General features: G+C 65.7%; 1 protein-coding gene across 1 annotated transcript in view; it reads right to left on the bottom strand.

Moving 5' to 3' along the window:
* The window catches only part of SLC12A7 (solute carrier family 12 member 7), a 38,840-nt gene extending 20,044 nt beyond the window's left edge, over positions 1-18,796 (bottom strand). Inside the window, exons 1-4 of the mRNA XM_047094327.1 lie at positions 18,612-18,796; positions 4,111-4,205; positions 3,628-3,750; positions 228-374 (exon numbers count right to left, since the gene is read on the bottom strand). Of these exons, the coding sequence (XP_046950283.1) occupies positions 228-374; positions 3,628-3,750; positions 4,111-4,205; positions 18,612-18,741 (495 nt within the window). The 5' untranslated portion in view covers positions 18,742-18,796. The remainder of the gene's footprint in view (positions 1-227; positions 375-3,627; positions 3,751-4,110; positions 4,206-18,611) is intronic.
* Between the last annotated feature and the right edge of the window lie 1,217 nt (positions 18,797-20,013).

Genomic DNA, 20,013 nt, shown 5'->3' with positions numbered 1-20,013 from the left:
GACAGCGCCCCTCTAAAGCCCTCGGCCACCAGGATGTGCGCCCCAGCGTCCTTTCACAGACGCAGGTACAGGAGTCCCGCTGGCCCGTCACCAGCCCGGTCCCGGCCCACCGGCCCCACAAGACTCGACTTCCCTTGGGCACAGCGCCCTGGAGAGCCCCCGGCCACCCACGCGGATGGGTCCCTGACCTCCAGACGCCACCCGCCCGGGGACCTGCAGTCACTCACGCAGGTACAGCACATGGACACGATGAGGAAGGACTCTAGGACGCCAGCCGCCCCCACGATCCACGTCAGGCGCAGGAAAAGGATCACGCCGAGGATGTTCTGGAGGCAGGGCAGGTAGACGCCGATGAAGGTGCCCATGCGCGGGCTCTGGAAGCGAGCACAGCAGTTCCGGTTCCAGGGAGGCTGGACCCTCACCTGCAGGCATCCAGCTGCACGGCCCTGCCCCGGGGGCCCCGGGACAGAAGGACAGACGGGGAGGAAGCCATGGGGGCCACACGCTCCAGCTGCACGGCCCTGCCCGGGGGCCCCGGGACAGAAGGACAGACGGGGGAGAAGCCGCGGGGGCCACACGCTCCAGCTGCACAGCCCTGCCCCGGGGGCCCCGGGACAGAAGGACAGACAGGGGAGAAGCCGCGGGGGCCACACGCTCCAGCTGCACGGCCCTGCCCCGGGGGCCCCGGGACAGAAGGACAGACAGGGAGAGAAGCCGCGGGGGCCACACGCTCCAGCTGCACGGCCCTGCCCCGGGGGCCCCGGGACAGAAGGACAGACGGAGAGAAGCCGCGGGGGCCACACGCTCCAGCTGCACGGCCCTGCCCCGGGGGCCCCGGGACAGAAGGACAGACGGGGGAGAAGCCGCGGGGGCCACACGCTCCAGCTGCACGGCCCTGCCCTGGGGGCCCCGGGACAGAAGGACAGACGGGGGAGAAGCCGCGGGGGCCACACGCTCCAGCTGCACGGCCCTGCCCCGGGGGCCCCGGGACAGAAGGACAGACGGAGAGAAGCCGCGGGGGCCACACGCTCCAGCTGCACGGCCCTGCCCCGGGGGCCCCGGGACAGAAGGACAGACGGGGGAGAAGCCGCGGGGGCCACACGCTCCAGCTGCACGGCCCTGCCCCGGGGGCCCCGGGACAGAAGGACAGACAGGGGAGAAGCCGCGGGGGCCACACGCTCCAGCTGCACGGCCCTGCCCCGGGGGCCCCGGGACAGAAGGACAGACGGGGAGAGAAGCCGCGGGGGCCACACGCTCCAGCTGCACGGCCCTGCCCCGGGGGCCCCGGGACAGAAGGACAGACGGGGGAGAAGCCGCGGGGGCCACACGCTCCAACTGCACGGCCCTGCCCCGGGGGCCCCGGGACAGAAGGACAGACAGGGGGAGAAGCCGCGGGGGCCACACGCTCCAGCTGCACGGCCCTGCCCCGGGGGCCCCGGGACAGAAGTTCAGCACGTCGGCCGGGCAGACGCCAGGGGCCCAGCCCATCCTGTCCAACAGCTGACATGACACCACGGTCAGGTGGTACAGGGCTGTCTGGAGAGGCAAGATGACGTTCAAGGGAAAAACCTCTCAAGTTCAGGTGAATTAAAAAAAACAAAGAAAAGAACTGGGGAAGATTTGCTTTGAAATCACTTCCTGTGAAAGAGAACAGGCTGCAATCGAGGGGCTGGAGGCAGCTCTGCCGGCTCGCGGCCCAGGGACGGGCTCCCCGAGGGCAGCAGGCTGCACCCACATTCAAGGAGGCAGGTAAACTCTCAGGACCAAAGGGCTGGTCTCCACGCAGGAACGCCTGCCCCCACGAGCCTGGACGGGGCAGGGCCACAGAGCCCCATGGGACCCCACAACCCTGGGGAAAACCCTCTGAGGGCACCCCCGAGCGCGTGGGCGTCTTCACGTCTGGGACGCTCAGCTCCCTCTAACGCAGGGCCTGGGCCTGCCCGCCCATGGGGCGCCTGGCTTCCGTGTGCCCCCTCGAGTGGCCACGGGGCAGGCGAGAGCAACTCAGGGACTTTCCAGTTGTGTAAACTGGGAACGCACTGGCCAAGGGAGGGTGGTGCCAGGCAGGGGGCGGCGTCTCGTTCACAGGTAAGCGTCACGCAGCCATCCCCAGCTGACGCAGGGCGTCCACTGCTGTTCTGCACCTGGCGTCGGGCAAGACCCGAGTCACCCTGGAAGAACCTGCAGTTCGCTCCTACAGGCGGCTTTGCCGGACCAGCCCGGCCGGACGGGAGGTCCAGAGCCCTCACTGGGCGGGGCCGGGGGGGAGGTGGACATCTGGGGATGAGCTCCTGTGCTTGGTTGGTCACAGGGGACAGTAAGGGAAGCCCCCATCCCCAGAGGACCTGGTCAGCCCTAAGTGGGGCGGCTGATTCGTGCCACCCAGAATACGTCCACCTGGTGACGATGGTTGTGCTGAGGGTCCCAGGGTGGCTGGATCCCTCCTGTGACCGAAATCCAGCCTGCAGCAGCTGCCCCAGTGTCTCCAGGGGACAGAGGACAGACAGCTGACCTGCCCCACGGGCAGGTTGTCCCAGGTCCTAACCTGGCCGCAGGTCCAAGCCACGTGCTGTGCAGGTTCGCCAGGCTGGACACTTAGATTACGTCCCAACAGAAACCACGCTGAGGGGTCTGGGCCGCACTTCCGTGCAGGGGAGGCTAGGACGCGCTGGGCTGAGCTGGGCAGCCTGGGGACAGCGGGGGGAGCCAGCAGGGGCCGGCACACCCGGGCCCACCACGGCAAAGCACCTGTTCGAAGGCAGTGGACATCACAGAAGCCCCAGCACACGCACAGAGGGACAGGCACCGATGGGTGCTGACTGCACAGAAGGCGCCTGCGGTTCCCAAAGTCGGGACCAGAGAAGAGCCTGTGAGGCCACAGGCAGTGCCCGGGGTGCAAGGCAAACCCCAGAGCAGCTGTCAGCATGGCACCTGGCCCACAGCGACCAGGGCCACCATGGGCTCCCGAGGACTGGGGAGCGTCCTTCGGGGCACTGCTCCCTGCGCCCGGGAGGGCGGCCGGGCCGGGCCGGGCAAGGCAGTCCTCACACCCCACGTCCCTCACTCCAGACTAAGCAGGTGGCACTTCGCAAACACAGAGCGAACGCGCCCAAGCGTCAAGGGAACGGGAGAATCCGTTCTGCTGGTTTGCAGTAAGAGGTGCCTTCTGTGGCCGGACCTCCTGACAGCCGAGGTCAGGCTGGACACAGGATGCGGGAGGGACTCCGTGCACGCAGGACCGGCGCCCTGGGCAGAGTGCGCAGAGGAGGGAGAGGCGGCCAGGGAGCCCCCAGGCTGCCACAGCCAGCTGCAGGAATCCAGCAGAAAATGCTCAACCCCTCGAGGGGAGACCCGGTGCCCAGGCCCCAGGCCACCTTCGTCCTGCTGGCCTGGCCGCCGCCCTGCTTCACAATCCCTGAGACACAGCACCTGTGGGCAGCACTGGCAGGGCCAAGAGCCGGGGGAACGATCACCGTGGGAGGTCGGAAAAAGCCCTCGTCTGCCCTAACCTAACCTCGTGCAGACGAGAGACAAAACCAATGTTTTGCTGGGACTCAGGGAGTGTCCCAGGGATAAGGGAAGAGATGGGACGGGGGAGAGGGGACAGGGGGAAGGGTGGGGGCCCACCTTGACCTCTCGCCTCTTGCTGTCCTCGTCCTCCTCGTGCTCCACCACGCCCTGGCTCAGGTTGGTGTAGTTGGCCAGCTTGTTGAGCAACGAGGACACCATGGGATTGCTGTCCATTTCCTCCTGTTTGGGGCCGAGCTGTGGGTTAGTTACCCGGATCCTCAACCCACGGGAGCAACGGCCAGCAGGGCTCCCTGCGGTGTCCAGCCCCACACCCGGGGCACACGGGGCCGATGCGGGCCCTCGACGTCCCGGACGCCTGCACACCACGGTCCCCAGTTGGGGTCAGGAGCAGAGGTCGGGGCTCCAGGCCACAGAGCCGGGGTGTGGGGCTCCCCCATGCACAGTGTCCAATCAGGAGGCCAGCCCTCCACCCGACCCCCAGCTCCTCACTAGACCGTGGGGTCTCGGGGCCCTGGCCCTGTCATGTGACCGAGTGAAGCCTCGGCCCTCGCACTTTGTGTAGAAGGAAGCATGAGTCACCTCAAAAAGTGCCATGTTCTTCCCTTCAAAGCAGTTCTCCGGTTCCACATCCACATGGTTAATAAACGGGCTGTTTTCTCTCGAGTTTCCATCTCCTGGTGGGGAAAACGCCCAGGTCAGTTTTAGGAGCAGCTGGAAGGAGGCGGGGGCCACTGCAGACCCGTGCGGGCCCAGCCCCTCCGCCAAAGGCCTGGGGGAGGACCTGTGAGACTCCAGGACCCTTGGCTCCCCCCGCCCTGCGCACACGCACTGGCACATGGCCCCACCCCCTAGGCAGGACCCTGCCCCCCAACCCCCCCCACGCATGTGCGCACGCGCGCGCACACACACACACCCGCCCCCCGCCCCCCAGGCAGGACCCCACTCCAACGAGTCAGGTGCAGCCCCCACTGACTCAGCAAGACCCAAGCTGCATGCCGGGGAAGGGGGGCCATACACTGCATCCAGGACCCCCCCCCCCCCCACAGGACAGGACAGTCCCGTTTCCCAGGCAGCAGGCTGACCACGGGAAGACGGTCTGCGTGCCTTGGGGGAGCTGCACCTTGTGGTCTCGGTGCCCACACGAAGGCCCAGGGCAGGCCAGGGTGCCTCAGCTCCACCCACAAGGCTGGAGGTGGTCAGCCGCCCGCACACAGGCCGCGGCAGTGTCTCCTGGTGCCAGACGGCTGCCCACAGGGTCTGCAGAAGGAGCAGGCGCCAAAGGAGCACCTTCCCCGCTGCACAGCGGCTGGCGACCCCTGACCATCTGCTCCTGAAGCCGGGGTCATGGCCCTGCCACCTGGTGCTCCGCCCACAGGCACGGTGCCCCCCGGACCCTGCATCCCCCAACCCTCTGCCAAGAGCCTACACTCGGCACGGCCGCCACCCTGTGCCATGGATGGCATCAAAAGGAAGGACAATGGGGCGCCTGGGTGGCGCAGTCGGTTAAGCGTCCGACTTCCGCCAGGTCACGATCTCGCGGTCCGTGAGTTCGAGCCCCGCGTCAGGCTCTGGGCTCATGGCTCAGAGCCTGGAGCCTGTTTCCGACTCTGTGTCTCCCTCTCTCTCTGCCCCTCCCCCGTTCATGCTCTGTCTCTCTCTGTCCCAAAAAAAATAAATAAACGTTGAAAAAAAAAGGAAGGACAAGGGCGACCTCCATGCAGCCAGGCCTTCGACCAGTAAGTGAGAGATGGCTCCCGCCCCCCACCTATTTCTCCAGGGTCACAACAGGCTTCAAGAAGAGCGTATACGCCCAACCCACGTGAAACCCATCAACCTCACGAGTAATGTGCTCAGGGCAAAGCGACGCCGCGACTTCACCGCATCCTGGGAGTGTGGCTCGCAGGGGCGGGGCCAGGCGGGCACGGCCACGTCTGCAAACCCTGCGATAACCAGCTGGCCCCAGACCAAGACCCGCAGTGCTTCTTACAAAAAAGTTAGAATAATAAAAAGACTGCTCGGCGACCGCACAGCCCATCGGCGGGCACGTGGTTTTCAAGACAGCTCAGCCCACGATGAAGGTCTGCCCGAGTTTAAGATCCTGGGCACACAGAACAGCACCCACGGACGTCAGGAGAAAAGCACAGAACAGAATGTGTCTACCACAGGGTTTTAGCCCCCGAAAGGGCACGTGGCTCTCGCCCGCGGGTGCTGGGATGCCAGGCAGTGGTGGCACTACCTGCCGGGGTCCGGGGAGAGGACTCCGGGGCAGCCTTCTGCTCAGGAATAAGCCCCAAGCCCCAAGCAGGCCGCACGCCTCCTGCCACACCATCTGGTGTCCTGACCTACGACCCGCCACGCAGGAAGGCTCCCCAGAGCAAGGACCCCAGGAAAGTCTCCAAAACCGGCTTTCTCAGACCCCAGGGCACCAAGTGAGACTCACAGCGGGCCCTGTGGGGTGACCCCACCACGGTCCAACTTTCTGACAGAATCCTCAAAGGACAGGAGGGTCACCATCCCCCCCAGACACGCAGGGGCGGGAGGTGTCCACCAGTCTGTCCCCGTGGCGGCTCAAGGTGACGAGGGGCAGCGATGGTGGGCCACCACACTGGGCACGGCACAGAATCCCTCAGCCCAGGCAGACCCCGAGGGGTCCCCGCCCACGGCACCTGGAGCCCGAGCGGGCAGACCCGGCCCTCCCACCTCCACAACCCACCATTCGCCCCAGCCGGTCCGAGGTCTGCACCCCACACCTTCTTCCGGACCTTAACCCCGTGCTCTCACCAGCCAGCCTCCTCGCGTGGCCTCTGAAACCACACCCGTGTCTCACGCTTAGAGAAAGAAAAGGCAGAAACAAAGATGGACAAAACAGTAAACGGAACACAAGCGACCGTATTCCACCGAATGCCGCTCTCCACACTCACCCCAGCGGGGCTCAAAGAAGCGGCCCGAGTGCCCTGAGCGCAGACCGAGTCCTGCACTACAGACCCCGGAGAACTAAGGAGACCAAAGCCTCAGCGGGGTCCCCTTTCCAGAGACCTGGGTGAGCGCTTCCAGACCCGGCCTGTGTGTCTGTGAGCGCACGGCACACACCCAGGCCGCTGGGGCAGGTGCGCAGGGTGCGGGCTCTTCACCTGTGACCGTTACACCTGCCTGTCCCCCCTGTCGGCCGAGGACACCCCAGCACATCATCGAAGGGACAGAGTACCAGCACGGGGCTCCCGCTGGCCACCCCCAAAACAATCTGTGTCCAAGGTCACAGGACATGTACCAAGTCCACACGCGGGTGAACAACGGGGGACGGCACAAGCACCTGCCAGGCTGCATCGCCCGCTAAGCCACAGGGAGGGATGGGGACGGAAAAGCCCCCGCGGGAACGATGGCTGCAGTGGCGGCTTGCGCCAGACCTGCTCCACATCACAAGGCAAGCACGCCCTGGGGGAGAAGCCGACCCGCTGACCTAACCAAGGTCAAGGTTAACACCAGGGTCACAAGCCAGCCGACACCCAGGGAGAACACTCGTGACTGGTGACTTCACCGGAAAGCCTGAGACAACGCCAGACAAGCACAGAAGCGGCCCCTCAGGGACGCAACACCACAGAGGGCCAAGACAGGCGTGGAATGTTCCGGAAACAGGGACAGCACAGAGACGGGGCAGTGGAGAGCAGCACGTGGCCCACGTCCTCTGATAAAGGACACTGCCGGGCCGACTGGTGAAACCAGAGGAAGAGCCGCAACAGGGAGAAAGTGCCTGTTACCAGGAGAGGCGTCTCCCACAGCGGCTCAGAAGACAGAGCAGCACAGGGGACAGAAACGGGTCCCCAGAGACTCTCCACGGCCTCACAGCTTCTACAAACTCTACAGTGAGAGCTTTTAAAAAAATATATCAAGCAGGGCGCCTGGGTGGCTCAGTCGGTTGAACATCTGACTTCGACTCAGGTCATGATCTCGCGGTCTGTGAGTTCGAGCCCCGCATCGGGCTCTGTGCCGACAGCTCGGAGCCCGGAGCCTGCTTTGGATTCTGGGTCCCCCTCTCTCTCTGCCCCTCCCCCGCATGCTCGCGTGTGCTCTCAAGAACAAACAGATGTTAAAAAGCAAAAGCCAGAGAAACTCCCACGGTGTAGGGCTCGCTCGTACATAAAGAAGCAAGTTTTATCTCGAAGAAACAACAGACTGAAAATTTCAGAACTGAGGCCCGGAAGACACACATACGGGCAGGCACCATTCACACACGCTGGCACACAGGCCTCACTCAGACCACCACTCGTAACCAGCGTGTGAAGAAATTCAGGCAAAAATCTGAGACCCTGAACCCCCTGGGTGAAAGACAGAGGAGAGGTCCCTGTATCGCCAGTACAAAGGGGAGGTGCCCAGTACCAGGGTCGTCTGGGGCCACGCGAGCCACACAGTGACAGGACGCCCCGTGGCATTCCTGCCTCAAAGCGTTTCTCCTGAAAACCACCCCGAGCAAATGGCCACGCACAACTTCTGTGGCATTCTACGAGCCTCCTGACCCAGATCCTTCAAGCGTGCTGATGCCAGGACAGACAGCAAGGGGGGAAAGGTCCTAGACCACAGGTCCGGCAAGCTTCCTCTGTAAAAGGCCACAGCGCCATCACAAGCACCTGGTGCACCAAAGACAAGGTGTGAACAAGCAGCAGGGCCACGTGCCAATAAAACTTTACTGACAAAAGCAGGGGGCCAGGCCACAGGCCGCAGAGAGCCCAGCAGGGGGCTCTCAACACGCAGCCGTGCGTGATCCTCAGGGAGGCCGCCAAGCAGGGAGGCGGCCGTCCTGCCTCCCACCCACCCTGACCCGCTCCCAGCTTGCCCAGCAGCCCCTGCCCCTGCCCCACCTCACGGCACATGGGATCAGCCTGTTTAAAGCCCCCCACCCAGCCTGCCAGCCCAGAGACGTCTGCGGAAACCAGTGCTTCGGGGATCGCTGCTCTCTGCGGCCCGACAGCCTCAGCGACCGCAAACACCTGCACCTGCTCCATGGGACACACGACTGGTGAGCAGGCCCAACCCTGGCCCGGGACCCAGAGACCACGGACGCGCTCGCCCAGGAGCGGCCCGGATGGCTGGCGGCTGCCGGTCTGGGGCCCAAGGTCTGAGGAAGTAACTGGAAGCTGGAAGGAGCACAGGTGGGCGTGGGGTGCGAGGCCCCGGCCGGCAGCGCTGTCCTCGTCCCCCCCTGTGCAGGCTACTTCAGATGAAGCCACACCTCACCCCGTGATCTCAACACAAAATGTTCAACACGCTTTGTTCACAACACAACACAATTGTGTTCTTAACGCAAAAATGTTCAACAAAATGTTCAGCTTTTCTGTGAAAGCTGCCCCCTGCCCCCGCAGTGCTGGACACACAGACAGGGACTCTGCCTCGTCCTCCTGAGGCCCCCGTAATTGCCCCCGTTAGGGTACAGAGCTCGCCCCGCAGTCCTGGAGGCAACTCCCCACCCCCCACCCCACCCCCACCCCCCACACACACCAGTTCTGACTCCGCTAAATGCAATCTCAACCCCTGGTCAGGGAAGATCGGATGTGACCAGGGGCAAGGTCATCCTGGCAGACAGCGCCTCCCTCCCCCAAGCCTGAAGCTGGTTACTCTCCAGACTCCGGGCGCGCTGCACAGCCCTGGCCCCCTTGTCCCTGAGAGAAGTGTGTGCAAATGCAGCAGGCAGGGCCGGGATGCCCGGGGACAGGGAGGCAGGGGCTCAAGGAGGCAGGGAGGCCAGCCACCGACCAGGAGTCCAGAGCCCAGACCCCGGTGGTCTGCTACCAACTGGAGCCCAGAGCCCCAGTTGCTGCTGACAACAGTGTCCTCCAGCAGCCCTGAGGGCCAGAAGCCCCCGCGTCCCTGTCCCTTCTCGGGTTACAGCGTCCATCAGCAGCCGTCCCCCGGCTTGGTCTCCTCCTCCTGAGTGAGCCTCACATCACTCCCCACCTCCCTCCGCCTCCAGGTTTGCATCCAGGATTTACCAGTGTCTCTCCGTGAACCGCTCCCAAGAAAGGGGCACAGACCGACTTGGGAGGGTCGGCGGCCACCCCCCTCCTGCCCCCAAATGCAGGCTCTGCTCCGCTTGTGCTGGACCCCAGACATGCAGGGCACCTCCAGCAGGATGGAGTCCCCCCCAGTGGCCCCCTGGTGCATCCGGTGCCAGAAACCGGAGCACGGCCCGTGGCCAGGACCTCTCTGAAACCCCGTTACGGCCGGAATGAGGTGTTTCTCGACTCCACAGCCCCTAACAGCGGATTCCTGACCCCTGGGCCTTGCCCCCTGCCCTCCACGCATCACATCCAGGACCAGTGCTGCAACCTGGATTCCGGAACCCAGGCCAGCAGGCTCCTCCTGGGCCGGAGGGTGAGTTCTGTGTCCAGCCAGCAAACACTGCCAGGCTCAGGTCACAGTCCCCGCGGTTTTCACGGCACGTTTCTGGCTAAAACAGAAACACCCTCCGTGTCGAAACCAGAGGAAATAGAATGAGGGCAAGAACCGTGACAACTACCCCCCACCGCCCGCCGCCCCAGACGCCTGCTCGCACCATGCACGGCATCCTATCCCGGGACCATGCGCCAGCCTTTCCCGCCCCAAGTCCCCAGGAAAGCGGAAGGAAGGGCCGTCTCAGGGACGCGTGTGCCCCACAGGGAAGCCGACGGGAAAGCGGACGCCCTTCCTGCCCGCCCGGCCCCGGCCCAGCCAAGGGCCCCCTCAGGTGTCCGCTGAGCCCGCCCACCCGGGCCTGCAGGGCCACCGCTGGGGTCGCGGGGGAGGGACGGAGGCCTGAGACACTCCTCCCCGAGTTCCACACGGACTAGCTCACGTTAGTACGTTTCACCTGTTTCCTTCACCCCGCGCCCGGTGCGCCCACCAAAAACAAACCCCTTTATTTAAGGCCAGTGTCACACTTCTGCTCCAGTCTGGGGTCCCTGACACAGGACGGAGGCACGATCGGCCTAACGCCGGGTCCACCACATGAGTGACCTCCGTGTGCACCTGGCTGGCCTCCTGGAGCCCGGCACCACAGAGGAGTGGCAGGGGGGCCTGCCTATGGCTCCCAGAGGCCTCCCGGCAAGGACGGAGCCCTCGCTTCCAAAGCATCAGACGCATCCTGACCCCAGCACCCATGTGACACCAGGTGTGACCCAAAAGCAGCTGACCCCCATGAGCAGCCTCATGGGCGGAGGGGCAGTGTGGCCTCGGGGACAAAGCCCCCCAGGCTCCCCCCATCTCCCGCTTGCCCACGCTTCCAAAAGGGGGGAGGCTCCCTGGGGAACCACCTCGGGGACCTCTGGGAGAAGGTCGGCTTCAGACGCTGGAGGAGCGCAGCCCCCTCCCAGCCCGACCACGGCCACCAGGCCACCACAGCAACTCGCTGCCGCCACCCCAGAGACCAGGCGAAGACTCCGCCTCTGGGACGTTTTCTTCAGATCCCACACTCACGGCCCCAAAAGAGGGAACATCCCAGGGGACACTCGGCTACCAGGAGGCGCCAATGAAGAAAAACTGCAAAGAGGGAGGAGTGCCCGGAAAATTCCAGGACACACAGACCACCCGTGTGCACAGTCACAGGCGCTGGCACAGGCACGGCACGCGGGCACACTCGTGTGCACAGATACAGACCACACACGTGCACAATCACACGCACTGACAGACGAACGGCACAGACGCGCCCGGGCAGACGCACTCCCACACGTCTCTGGGGACCACACCTCTGACGGCCTCACGGCCTTTCCTGAAGGGGCATGCCCCCCCCCCCACCACCCCGCACAAGGAATGACAGACCCCCACTCCCATCGGTCACTTGGCCGTTTGCCCACTCTGGTCTGCCCTCTCCCGCGACCTCCTCCACGTCAGGATCTGCAGTTGGCGACCAGGCCCAAGGAGGGGGTGGGGAGATTCCACCAGGGGCACCGGGCCCTCAGCCGCCTCCTGGGGCGGCTCCTGTTACGGACACAGGCTCCCGTCTGGCGGTGACGGAGACCCTGCGGCTCAGGGAGGAGGAAACCCAAGACTGACCCGCGGCCACTCCTCTGGTTTCGGCCCAACTCGATCCCTCCCCAGTGACTGCGGAGCCTCCCTGGGAACCGGCCGACGACACAGCCGAGAGATCACGGCCACCCCTGAGACAGGCCGGCTCCTGGACAGGGAAACTGAGGCACGAGATGCTCTCCTGCGGGCCCCGCGGCACTCCGGGAGCAGAGGCCAGCACAAATGGGGACGCAGGGGTGGCTGCGGCCAGCACCCTGCAGGAAGCCGCCGCTCACGCCACCTGCACGCGTCCCCCCACCCCCCGAACGGACACGGGCCCAGCGGCCCGGCACTGAGTCCCGGTAGCCGCTCCCTCTCTGCCGAGGTGTCGGCAAGCTCCCCCCCACCCCGGCGTGATTCCGCGGCCGCCCCCACACCACCCCAGACCACACAGGACTCAGGGCGGCTCCTCCACCTCCTCCCCCACCTGTCCCTCCAGAAGAAACCGCAAGACAGGAAACCCGCCCAAGGCACAACGGGGCCAGAGACACAGGAGCGGGAGACCCGGCCAAGACCTGCACGGACACCTCAGCCCTGCACCAGGGAAGCAGCCTGGCGGACCACCGCCCCCACCCCGGGACACGGGGGCCACCTGGTGGGGCCCACTCACCCTGTCCACCTTCCCCCAGGACACGGGAGCCACTCACCCTGTCCCCCCTCGGACACCTGGTTGAGGCCTGCTCACCGGGGCTCCTGGCAAGAGGTTCGAGGACCCACATGATGCCAACAGCCACGGACAAGGGAGCCGGGTGCAAACAGCACAGCTGGCCGGGGCACCTCACTTTGTCCGGCCCTAGTCCTGCTGGAGCTGCTGAGCTTATCTGCACAAACCAGGCCTCTGCTCCGAACAGGGAGTTTCCCTCCTTTTCACAAAAGGAGAGACGTTAAGCCTCTGTGCTGTCTCCGCCAACAGCACTGCCCTAGAGCCCCCCAGAAGGGAGCCCAGGCCTGCGCGGGTCTGTCCCCAGCAGGTGCCCACACCTAGCTGCCCCGACCGCCAAGGCCCAAACTCCCACCGCCGGGGAGACCGGCTCACGTGTTCCCGGGTGCCACAACTCCGCAGGCCTGCTGGGTCCTCGTCCAAGGCTCCCCACCCCGCCGCCCCCCCCCCTCCCCCCCGGGCAGCGGGCCTTCCTCTGGCCCCGCCGAGGGCAGAGCTGGAGACGCACCTGCCCGGCACAGCTGTTGGCTATGGCGACACACCGCAGGGGGCGCCCAGCCAGCGCGCCTGCCCTTGGGCAGTGGTAACACCTAACAACACGCTCTGCCCTGCGGGCTCACGGCTGCAGCGCCCGACCCGGCTCGCAAAACGCACACCCCACTGTGGGTGACAGCGGCAGACCCTGGGCCAGGGTCCCCGCAATCACAATCAACCGAACTCCAGCTGCCCCAGCTGTGCAGGGATGAGGAACGGCCTTCTGCGGCGGCCCCCACGGACAGCAGCCCTGGGAAGGTGTTCCTGGCCCAAGGTCACTGGTCCTCTGACGCAGGAGCCCGGGCCCGCCCAGGGGTCACCCAGTCATGCGCCCTGACAGAGGGTTCTGCGGTGGGCAGTCCCCCCCCGCCACTCACCCGCAGGATCCCACCGAGCACGAGAACCTCGGGCCCACTCCGGCCGCCCCTGTGGGGCACCTAACGCCCCGAGAACTCCATCCACTCCCCCCAGGGACACAGGGTAAGCAGGGAACACTTGAGGCCATTTCCTTGAAGGAAATACCCCGAAACTCACTTGAGCCTTAACCTCTGAGGGTGGGCAATGCCCCGTGGCCCCCAACCCCTCAGCAAGGTGAGTAGGGGGCCCCACAATCTCCGACCGTGCCCACAACACCAACAACGCACAGGCCCCACGGAGCACCCCCAGCAGAGAGAGGCAGGTGACGGTGTCCAAGGACGCCCAGCACAGTGGCCTCTCCGCATCCAAGCCCCGCAGCCGCCAGAGTCGGCTCCTTCCTGCTCACAGGCACGAGAGGCCGGCCTCCCAGTCCGTGCAGAGCCCACATACCCCACGCCCCCCCCCCCCGGCCACCACCCCCTGCACTGGGCAGCAAGGCTCCACGCCGGCCGGCCCATCCACGGAATTCCCCTGGGTCATCTCAGTGTCCCATGGTTTCAAACTCTGACTCATCGCGCCTCCCTGTCTGGGGCCAGGCTCACCCCGGAGGCCACTGCTTTTCACACACACCCGGGGGGAGGGCGGCATTCCAGGGGGGCCACCGATCACCCACAGACAGCCTGACCCCTGCTGGTCCAGCACACGGATACGGGCACAGCCACAGACCCAAGTGCCCGCGTCACCAGGGAAGGCCAAGTGAGCAGAGGGTCCGTCTGTGGGGTCAGCCACAGCCCACCTTGCGAACGGTGACTGGGTCGGGGGTTCACCAGGACTCCCCCACCCCCACGGGGAGGCTACAGCTCAGAGATGCCCCCCCCCCCCCCGTCATGACAGCCACACAGCCAGGGACATCAGAACCAGAACAGGCCGGTCTCCGCACGGAGAGGCCTAGCCTGCCCCCTGGCCGCTCTCCCCCTGGCACCACCATCCCGGCACCCAAGCGTCCCCTTCCACGAGGCCATGCTGACACCCAGCACCACAGGGCACTCCACTGTCCCCAACGCACCTCAAATCGTGTGCTGGCCCCGCAGCCTCCACGTCCCCAGGAGCAGGACACACGCTGATCTGAACACTGACGCACCCAAGGCCACAACGGACACCAGCCGTGGTGGACGCTCCAGTCTTCACAGAACTGCCCTGCGGGCCCTGTAACCGCGCAGCCCCTCGGGGAGCGGCCACGAGAGGCAGACCCTCACAGGCGCCCCTCGTGCCAAACTCACGGCAGCCACCCCCCCACAAGCAGCTACCACGGCCAATGGTGTCCACAGCTCAGATACCCATCCCAGCATAGCAGCATCACACTGAGAATGTCTAGGGAACTTTCTAGAACAACACACTCAGGGATCTATGTGGCAAGTTTCCTCATAACGGTCATGGGAACAGATCTCACATCAGAGGCACAGACGTGTCTCACCACCACTTCCTCAGCCTGGGTGGCAACAGACACCCCCTGAATGACACCTCCAGCCACGTCACTGGGCTGAGAGGGCAAGAACAGATGCCCTGACACCCCAACACCACGTGACCACCAAGCCCCTGTGCCTGCCTCCACGTGCGTGCACACACAGCCCACATGCGTGCACACACACATGCACACGGATACACAGCCCACGTGTGCACACACACGAGCCCAGCAGGGGACCTAGTCGAGCCAAGGGCCTCCCCCAGGAAGACCGTCTGGGAGCCCAACAGGCGCACAGAGACGTGGGAACACGCCCCACGTGTGCTTCCACCTTGCCGCTTCCCCACCGGACACCGACTCTGGGCACACACGCACGTGTGGTAGCCCCTTCCCCCACCCGCCGTCTAGTATCACGACATCTCCCTCAACGACACAATGAGACACAATGACCGCCGATAGCCGTTTCCAAGACGGTGCTGGGAGCTTGCGCCAGCCACGGACTCTCTGCCAACGGGACAGCGGGCCGCCTCCCTCCCTTCCTGAAACCCCGTGTCCTCGCCCAGCAGAACCGAACCCGGAAGCCGCCGTCCTGGCCGCTCTCCAGAACCACACAGCTCACTGAACCCTTGCCCCCACCCCAGGCGAGCTCGACCACTCCGGCAGCGGCGACCCCCCCACCCCGGGCAGCAGCCACCCGCGGCGCCGAGAGAGAAGTCGCTTGAGGTCCAGGGCCGTGGCTCCGGGGCGCTGCCCGCTGCCCTGGCTGCCGCGCCCAGGGAAGCAGGGCCCCCTTCAGAGGGCCGGGAGGAGACCCTTGGGTGCCCCCAGGAGCTGAGCTGCAGAGCAGAAGTCACAGACAGGAATCCAAAAAGGGGAACGGTGACGGGGTGAGGACGAGGCTGGGGTCAGAGCCCTGGGGAGTGAGGAACAGGAGTCTCAGCCAGGGACGGGGACATAGGGCTACGGGCCGGGTCAACCCTCCAAGGGCTGAGCCCACCGACCTCCGTGGGGGCCCAGGGCCTGCGGCCATGCCTCACTTGCACACCTGCCAGCTCCAGAGCCCCCACAGGGCCTGGAGGGGGCTCCACCCAGGCCCAACACTCAGGAAGGTTCCCAGAAGTCCCTAAAAACCCCACACTTGGAAGTCAGGACAGAAGCATCCGCACTCCCCACCACCTCCCTCCCGGAAGATACTTCCACCAAGAAACACAACACCAAAGGACGGAACTAACCCATCCTTTCCGCCTGCGATCTCCAATCACAAAAAAATGCAGGACCTTAAAGGTCCTCAAGAAGGCACGGCTCCCCACCCCCGCCCCCCAGGCAAGACAAAGCTGTCACCCAGAACACGCCCCTACCTCCCCGGAAGCAGGTAGGGAGGCAAGGAGGGTTCACGGCAGAAGCCGGTGCTGACCCTGGCCTCCCCGTGCCCAGGCCTGCATTAAGCACCACCCGGGTGAAGGGCCATGCCTTCCTGGCTCTAAAGCACCAGCCACAGGCCCACCAGCCGGGCAGCTAAGGTCAGCGCTGGCGTCCTCCAGCCTCCATGCTGAAGGCCGGCAGCAGTGGGGGCCTCCACGGCCACAAGATAGGACCCAGCTTCACGACGCATCTGCCCGGTGTGCGTGGAGCTGCGGCAGGCCGATGGCGTAAAGGCTCCGTCCAGCTCAGGACCGCAGCCGACGCAGGGAACACCCGACAGTCCCGCCGAGCTCTGCCAGGCCAGGTGGGCCTATGAGCGGAGCAGTACTCCTCCCTGACTCCCACCCGCTCTCAGCACACCCTGGCCCCTGACCCCCAGCTGGGGTCTCAGGCCCCCTATTTCCAGACAGCTCCGGGCTTCCAAAAACACCCCAGAAGGGCCCCCTCAGTGTTGCTTCGCCACCACCACCACCGGGAGGCCCACCCAGAAAGCCAGGAGATTCCCCAGGGGATCGGCCAGTCAGAAGCACCAGCGGTCCTGTGACGGAGCCAGGCTTGGCCACTGGCGGGGATCTCAGCCTTCAGGAGAGGCTCCTGCCGGGCCTTCCCAGCTCGCTAAGGACTTTCCCTCCACTGGAGTGACCGTCACGCTGGCCACACGACACAGTGCCAGTCACACGGCACCCTGAGCGCCAAATGGGCTCTGAAAGCGCACGTGCAACGTCAGAGTCCAGCCTAGCAGAGCCCCCTCCCCGAGCACGGTGACCACGCAGGGGGCTCCACCCTGTCTCTTCCAGAGGGAAGATGAAGAACGGAGAACACAAAACTCAAAGACCCAGCTGACTCCTGTGCTGGCTCAGCTGAGCGAGAGCACGGCCCGGGGACCGAGGCTTCGTCACCAGGCAAGCACGCGGCCCACGCCTGGCATCTGCCTGAGCTCCCGACACTCAGCTCGCACAGGCAGTGGGGCTCCTGAGGAGCCCGGGACAGAACCGAAGGGGTCAGAGGGTGAGACGGTGGGCGGGGGCTCGGACCCCGGCCCCCCACCAGCCCAGCTGGGCAACAGGCCCAGCTCTCCGGGCAGCGGCAGTGCCCAGCCCTCGGGCCCTCGGGCAGGAGGAAACGGGCAGGAAGAAAATCACCCCAACTTCAACACAAGATGCACTCCAAGTCTCGAAAGATAGGACTGCAATCCGCCGGAGAAGGGGCCGGCTGACGGGAAGCGGGACCCCCAGGGAGGCAGGAGAGGCTCCTCTGGGAACACGAGGCACTTGATGTGGCCGCTGTAACACAGTGCACCCAGGAAGACCACGCAGGAGCACCCTCAGAACCACGGAGGGGCCGGGCACCCAGACTGCCTTCACAGGCCACCCGCTTTCAAGCCCTCGAGCCAGGCAGGGGCGGTGACCAGCCGCAGACCCCGCAGGCAGACAAGGACACGGAGGGACAGCCCAATGAGGACAGCGCCTTCCCCGGGGCACCTGACACTGGTTGCTCTCAGGAGATGCCTGACCTAACCAGCCAGGGTAGAGGGCCCCCAGCGGTCTGAGGCCCTCTTTCCTTAACCCCTGGAGCAGGGAGCCTCTGCCCAACCGCAGAGGAGTGAGACCTGGGGCTGTGGGCTGTCCTCTGACGACCCCCAATTCTAGAGGGCAGCTACTGAGGGTAACCCTTCATCAGCCACAGAGAACCCGGGGTCTGAAGACTGCAGGACAGAGGGAGCAGGCCTGGGGGATCGGGGATCCGGGATCCCCCCCCCCCCAGAGAAAGTGAAAGCGCTAGACGTCTCCTGATTCCGGAAACAAAGAGGGTGAGGAGGACCCTCGCCGGCCAGCGCCAGGCTCTGCAGGATGGGGCGGCCCCTCCCCCAGCCCGTGGGAACCTGCCGGCCTTCCTGCCGACGACCCCAGAGAGCGGGTTTGTCGGCGGCCAGGCGAGGCGGCGCCCAAAGCTGGGCTCCCAGCCGGGGCTTATCTGGCCGGAGCCCTTTGCCCCAGCGCGCAAGGGCAGAGCAAAGGCAACAGAAAGGAAGCAGGAAGGCACTGGGGCGGCCCCAACCCCGCGGCCCTACCCAGACTGCGGGACCCGGGGCTGGGGGTTCTCAGGCAGGGCGAGGCCCCTCCCCGTTTCCATAGCTACACTGGGCGTCCCATACCTCCTCCCGTCCCACCGAGAGTGCGAGAAAGAAGGTGCTTCCTGTGTCCCCGTGGGGCTGGGACACGCAGGGGGCAGCAAAGCGGAGCCCACAGTCCCTGGGAGCATAGGCGCAGCAGGGGCCCTGAGCCCCGGGGACAGGCTTGGCGAGGGGGCTCTGCAGGCAGTGGGGGTGCGGGGACAAGGGTGGGGGGGTAAGGGGGGGTTCGTGGGAGGTGAGATCAGGGGGAGAGAGGGACCGTGGGGAGGGGGAGCCTCCAAGGGAAGGAGTTGGGGAGAGTGGGTGGAAGGAAGCCCCGCACCCCTTCCTCGAGGAGGCCGGCCTCCCCGCGTCCCCGCTCCCGGCCCCTCCCGGCTCGCCCTCCGCCCCCTCCGGGGCTGCCTCTCCTCCCGGCCGCCCCCGGGCCCCGCGCAGCCCGGCTCCGCCTTTGTCCCGCGGGCAGGTGCGGCCGCGCTCACCCGGGCTCTGGCAGTCGGGCTCGCCCTCGGGGGGCCCCGGCGCCTCGGTCCCCTCGGTCCCCTGGGCCGCCGCGTCCCGGCAGCCGTCCGCCCGCGCCTCCACGGGCACCACGGTGAAGTTGGTGGGCATGGCCTTCCGACTCCGGCTCGGGCCCGCGCTCCGGCCCGCGCTCCGCCGACGCGCCGCGGGACTTGGGAGCAGGGGCGGGGTCCGCGCCGGCCGCCCCCGCCCCCCGGCCCGGCTCGCCCCGCCCCCTGGCCACGTGACCTCACCTGCCGTCCCCCTAGGCCTCCGGAAAAGTTTGCGCGCAGCGGGGCGGGGCGGAGCGGGGCGGGGCGCCTTCCGCAGAGGTCCCCTCCCCCAGCCTGGGCTCGGGGACGGCCCGCGCCCCCGGGGTCGCGCCTCCCCCAGCGGGTGACAATCCGCTCCTGCTCTGTCACCCTGCCCGGAGGGGGGGGGGGGCCCTTGCCCGCACTAGCCTCCAAGCCGCCGCGTTCCCTGGAGGCCTCCGCCCGCAAGGTCCTCCCACACGCAGTCTGGCCCCCTCGAGGACAGAGCATTACCCCCCACCCGCTCACCACACCGTGCGCGGATCTGGTCTCCCCCTTCCCTCCTCCCTGCCTGGCTCAGGAGCACCCACGACCTTAAGGAGCCATGCCTGGCATAGGGTGGGGGGCAGAGGCTGCTGTTGGGGCTCAGTCCTCGACTGACAGAACCCAGACACAAGTTACCAAAGCTCTGAGACAGATCCAGGCCCACAGAGGACCCCCGGCCTTGCGTTTCCCGGCCTCCACCCTGGGGAGCCCTCCTTTTCCTTCATCTGGGCCCTGCAGCCAGGGAAGGAAGGCCAGGCACAGCCCTGGGAAGCACCGGCCCCCTCTCTTCCAGCCCCTGGTGCGCTCATTAACAAAGGACACGGGAAAGTAGAGAACAGAACGTCCACCGAAAGGAAAGTGAGTTATGGCATCTGGTGCAGTGACCCACCCCAAAACACGTCTACTATTTCACCATACACACCATAACAGGATAACCAGAGTGGTCTGATGGGGTTTAAAATTGTGCGAGAATGTTCCGACAGGCCTAAAAAAATGGCAGCTGGGAGGTCCTGGGGATTACAAAGTTCTGCATTTTCTCTTCCTTTTTGCATATTAACAACCGAACAATATAAAAACAAATTCAGAAAATCCATTTCCAATGAAAGACAGAAAAAAGAAGACAGTAGGGTGGCCCGACTCCCCTCCCTCCCCCAGCTCCCACCCCCCACCCAGTGTGAGCACTAGCTTTCTGCAGCTGGCCTGGGCCAGCAGGGGACCAGGACTGTACCTTGTCTGTCCTCACACCCTGCCTCCCACAAAGGAGAGACAGGGGTCCCCCAGAGAGGTCTGAGTGTCGGGTGGAAGG

The sequence above is a fragment of the Lynx rufus genome, unplaced genomic scaffold (assembly GCF_022079265.1).
Source record: "Lynx rufus isolate CCGP_SWC_20201006 ecotype Redwood Valley unplaced genomic scaffold, mLynRuf1.p SCAF_1, whole genome shotgun sequence".
NCBI lineage: Eukaryota > Metazoa > Chordata > Mammalia > Carnivora > Felidae > Lynx > Lynx rufus.
The sequence above is the reverse complement of the archived record's forward strand: the minus strand, read 5'-3'. Positions and strand labels throughout refer to the sequence as shown.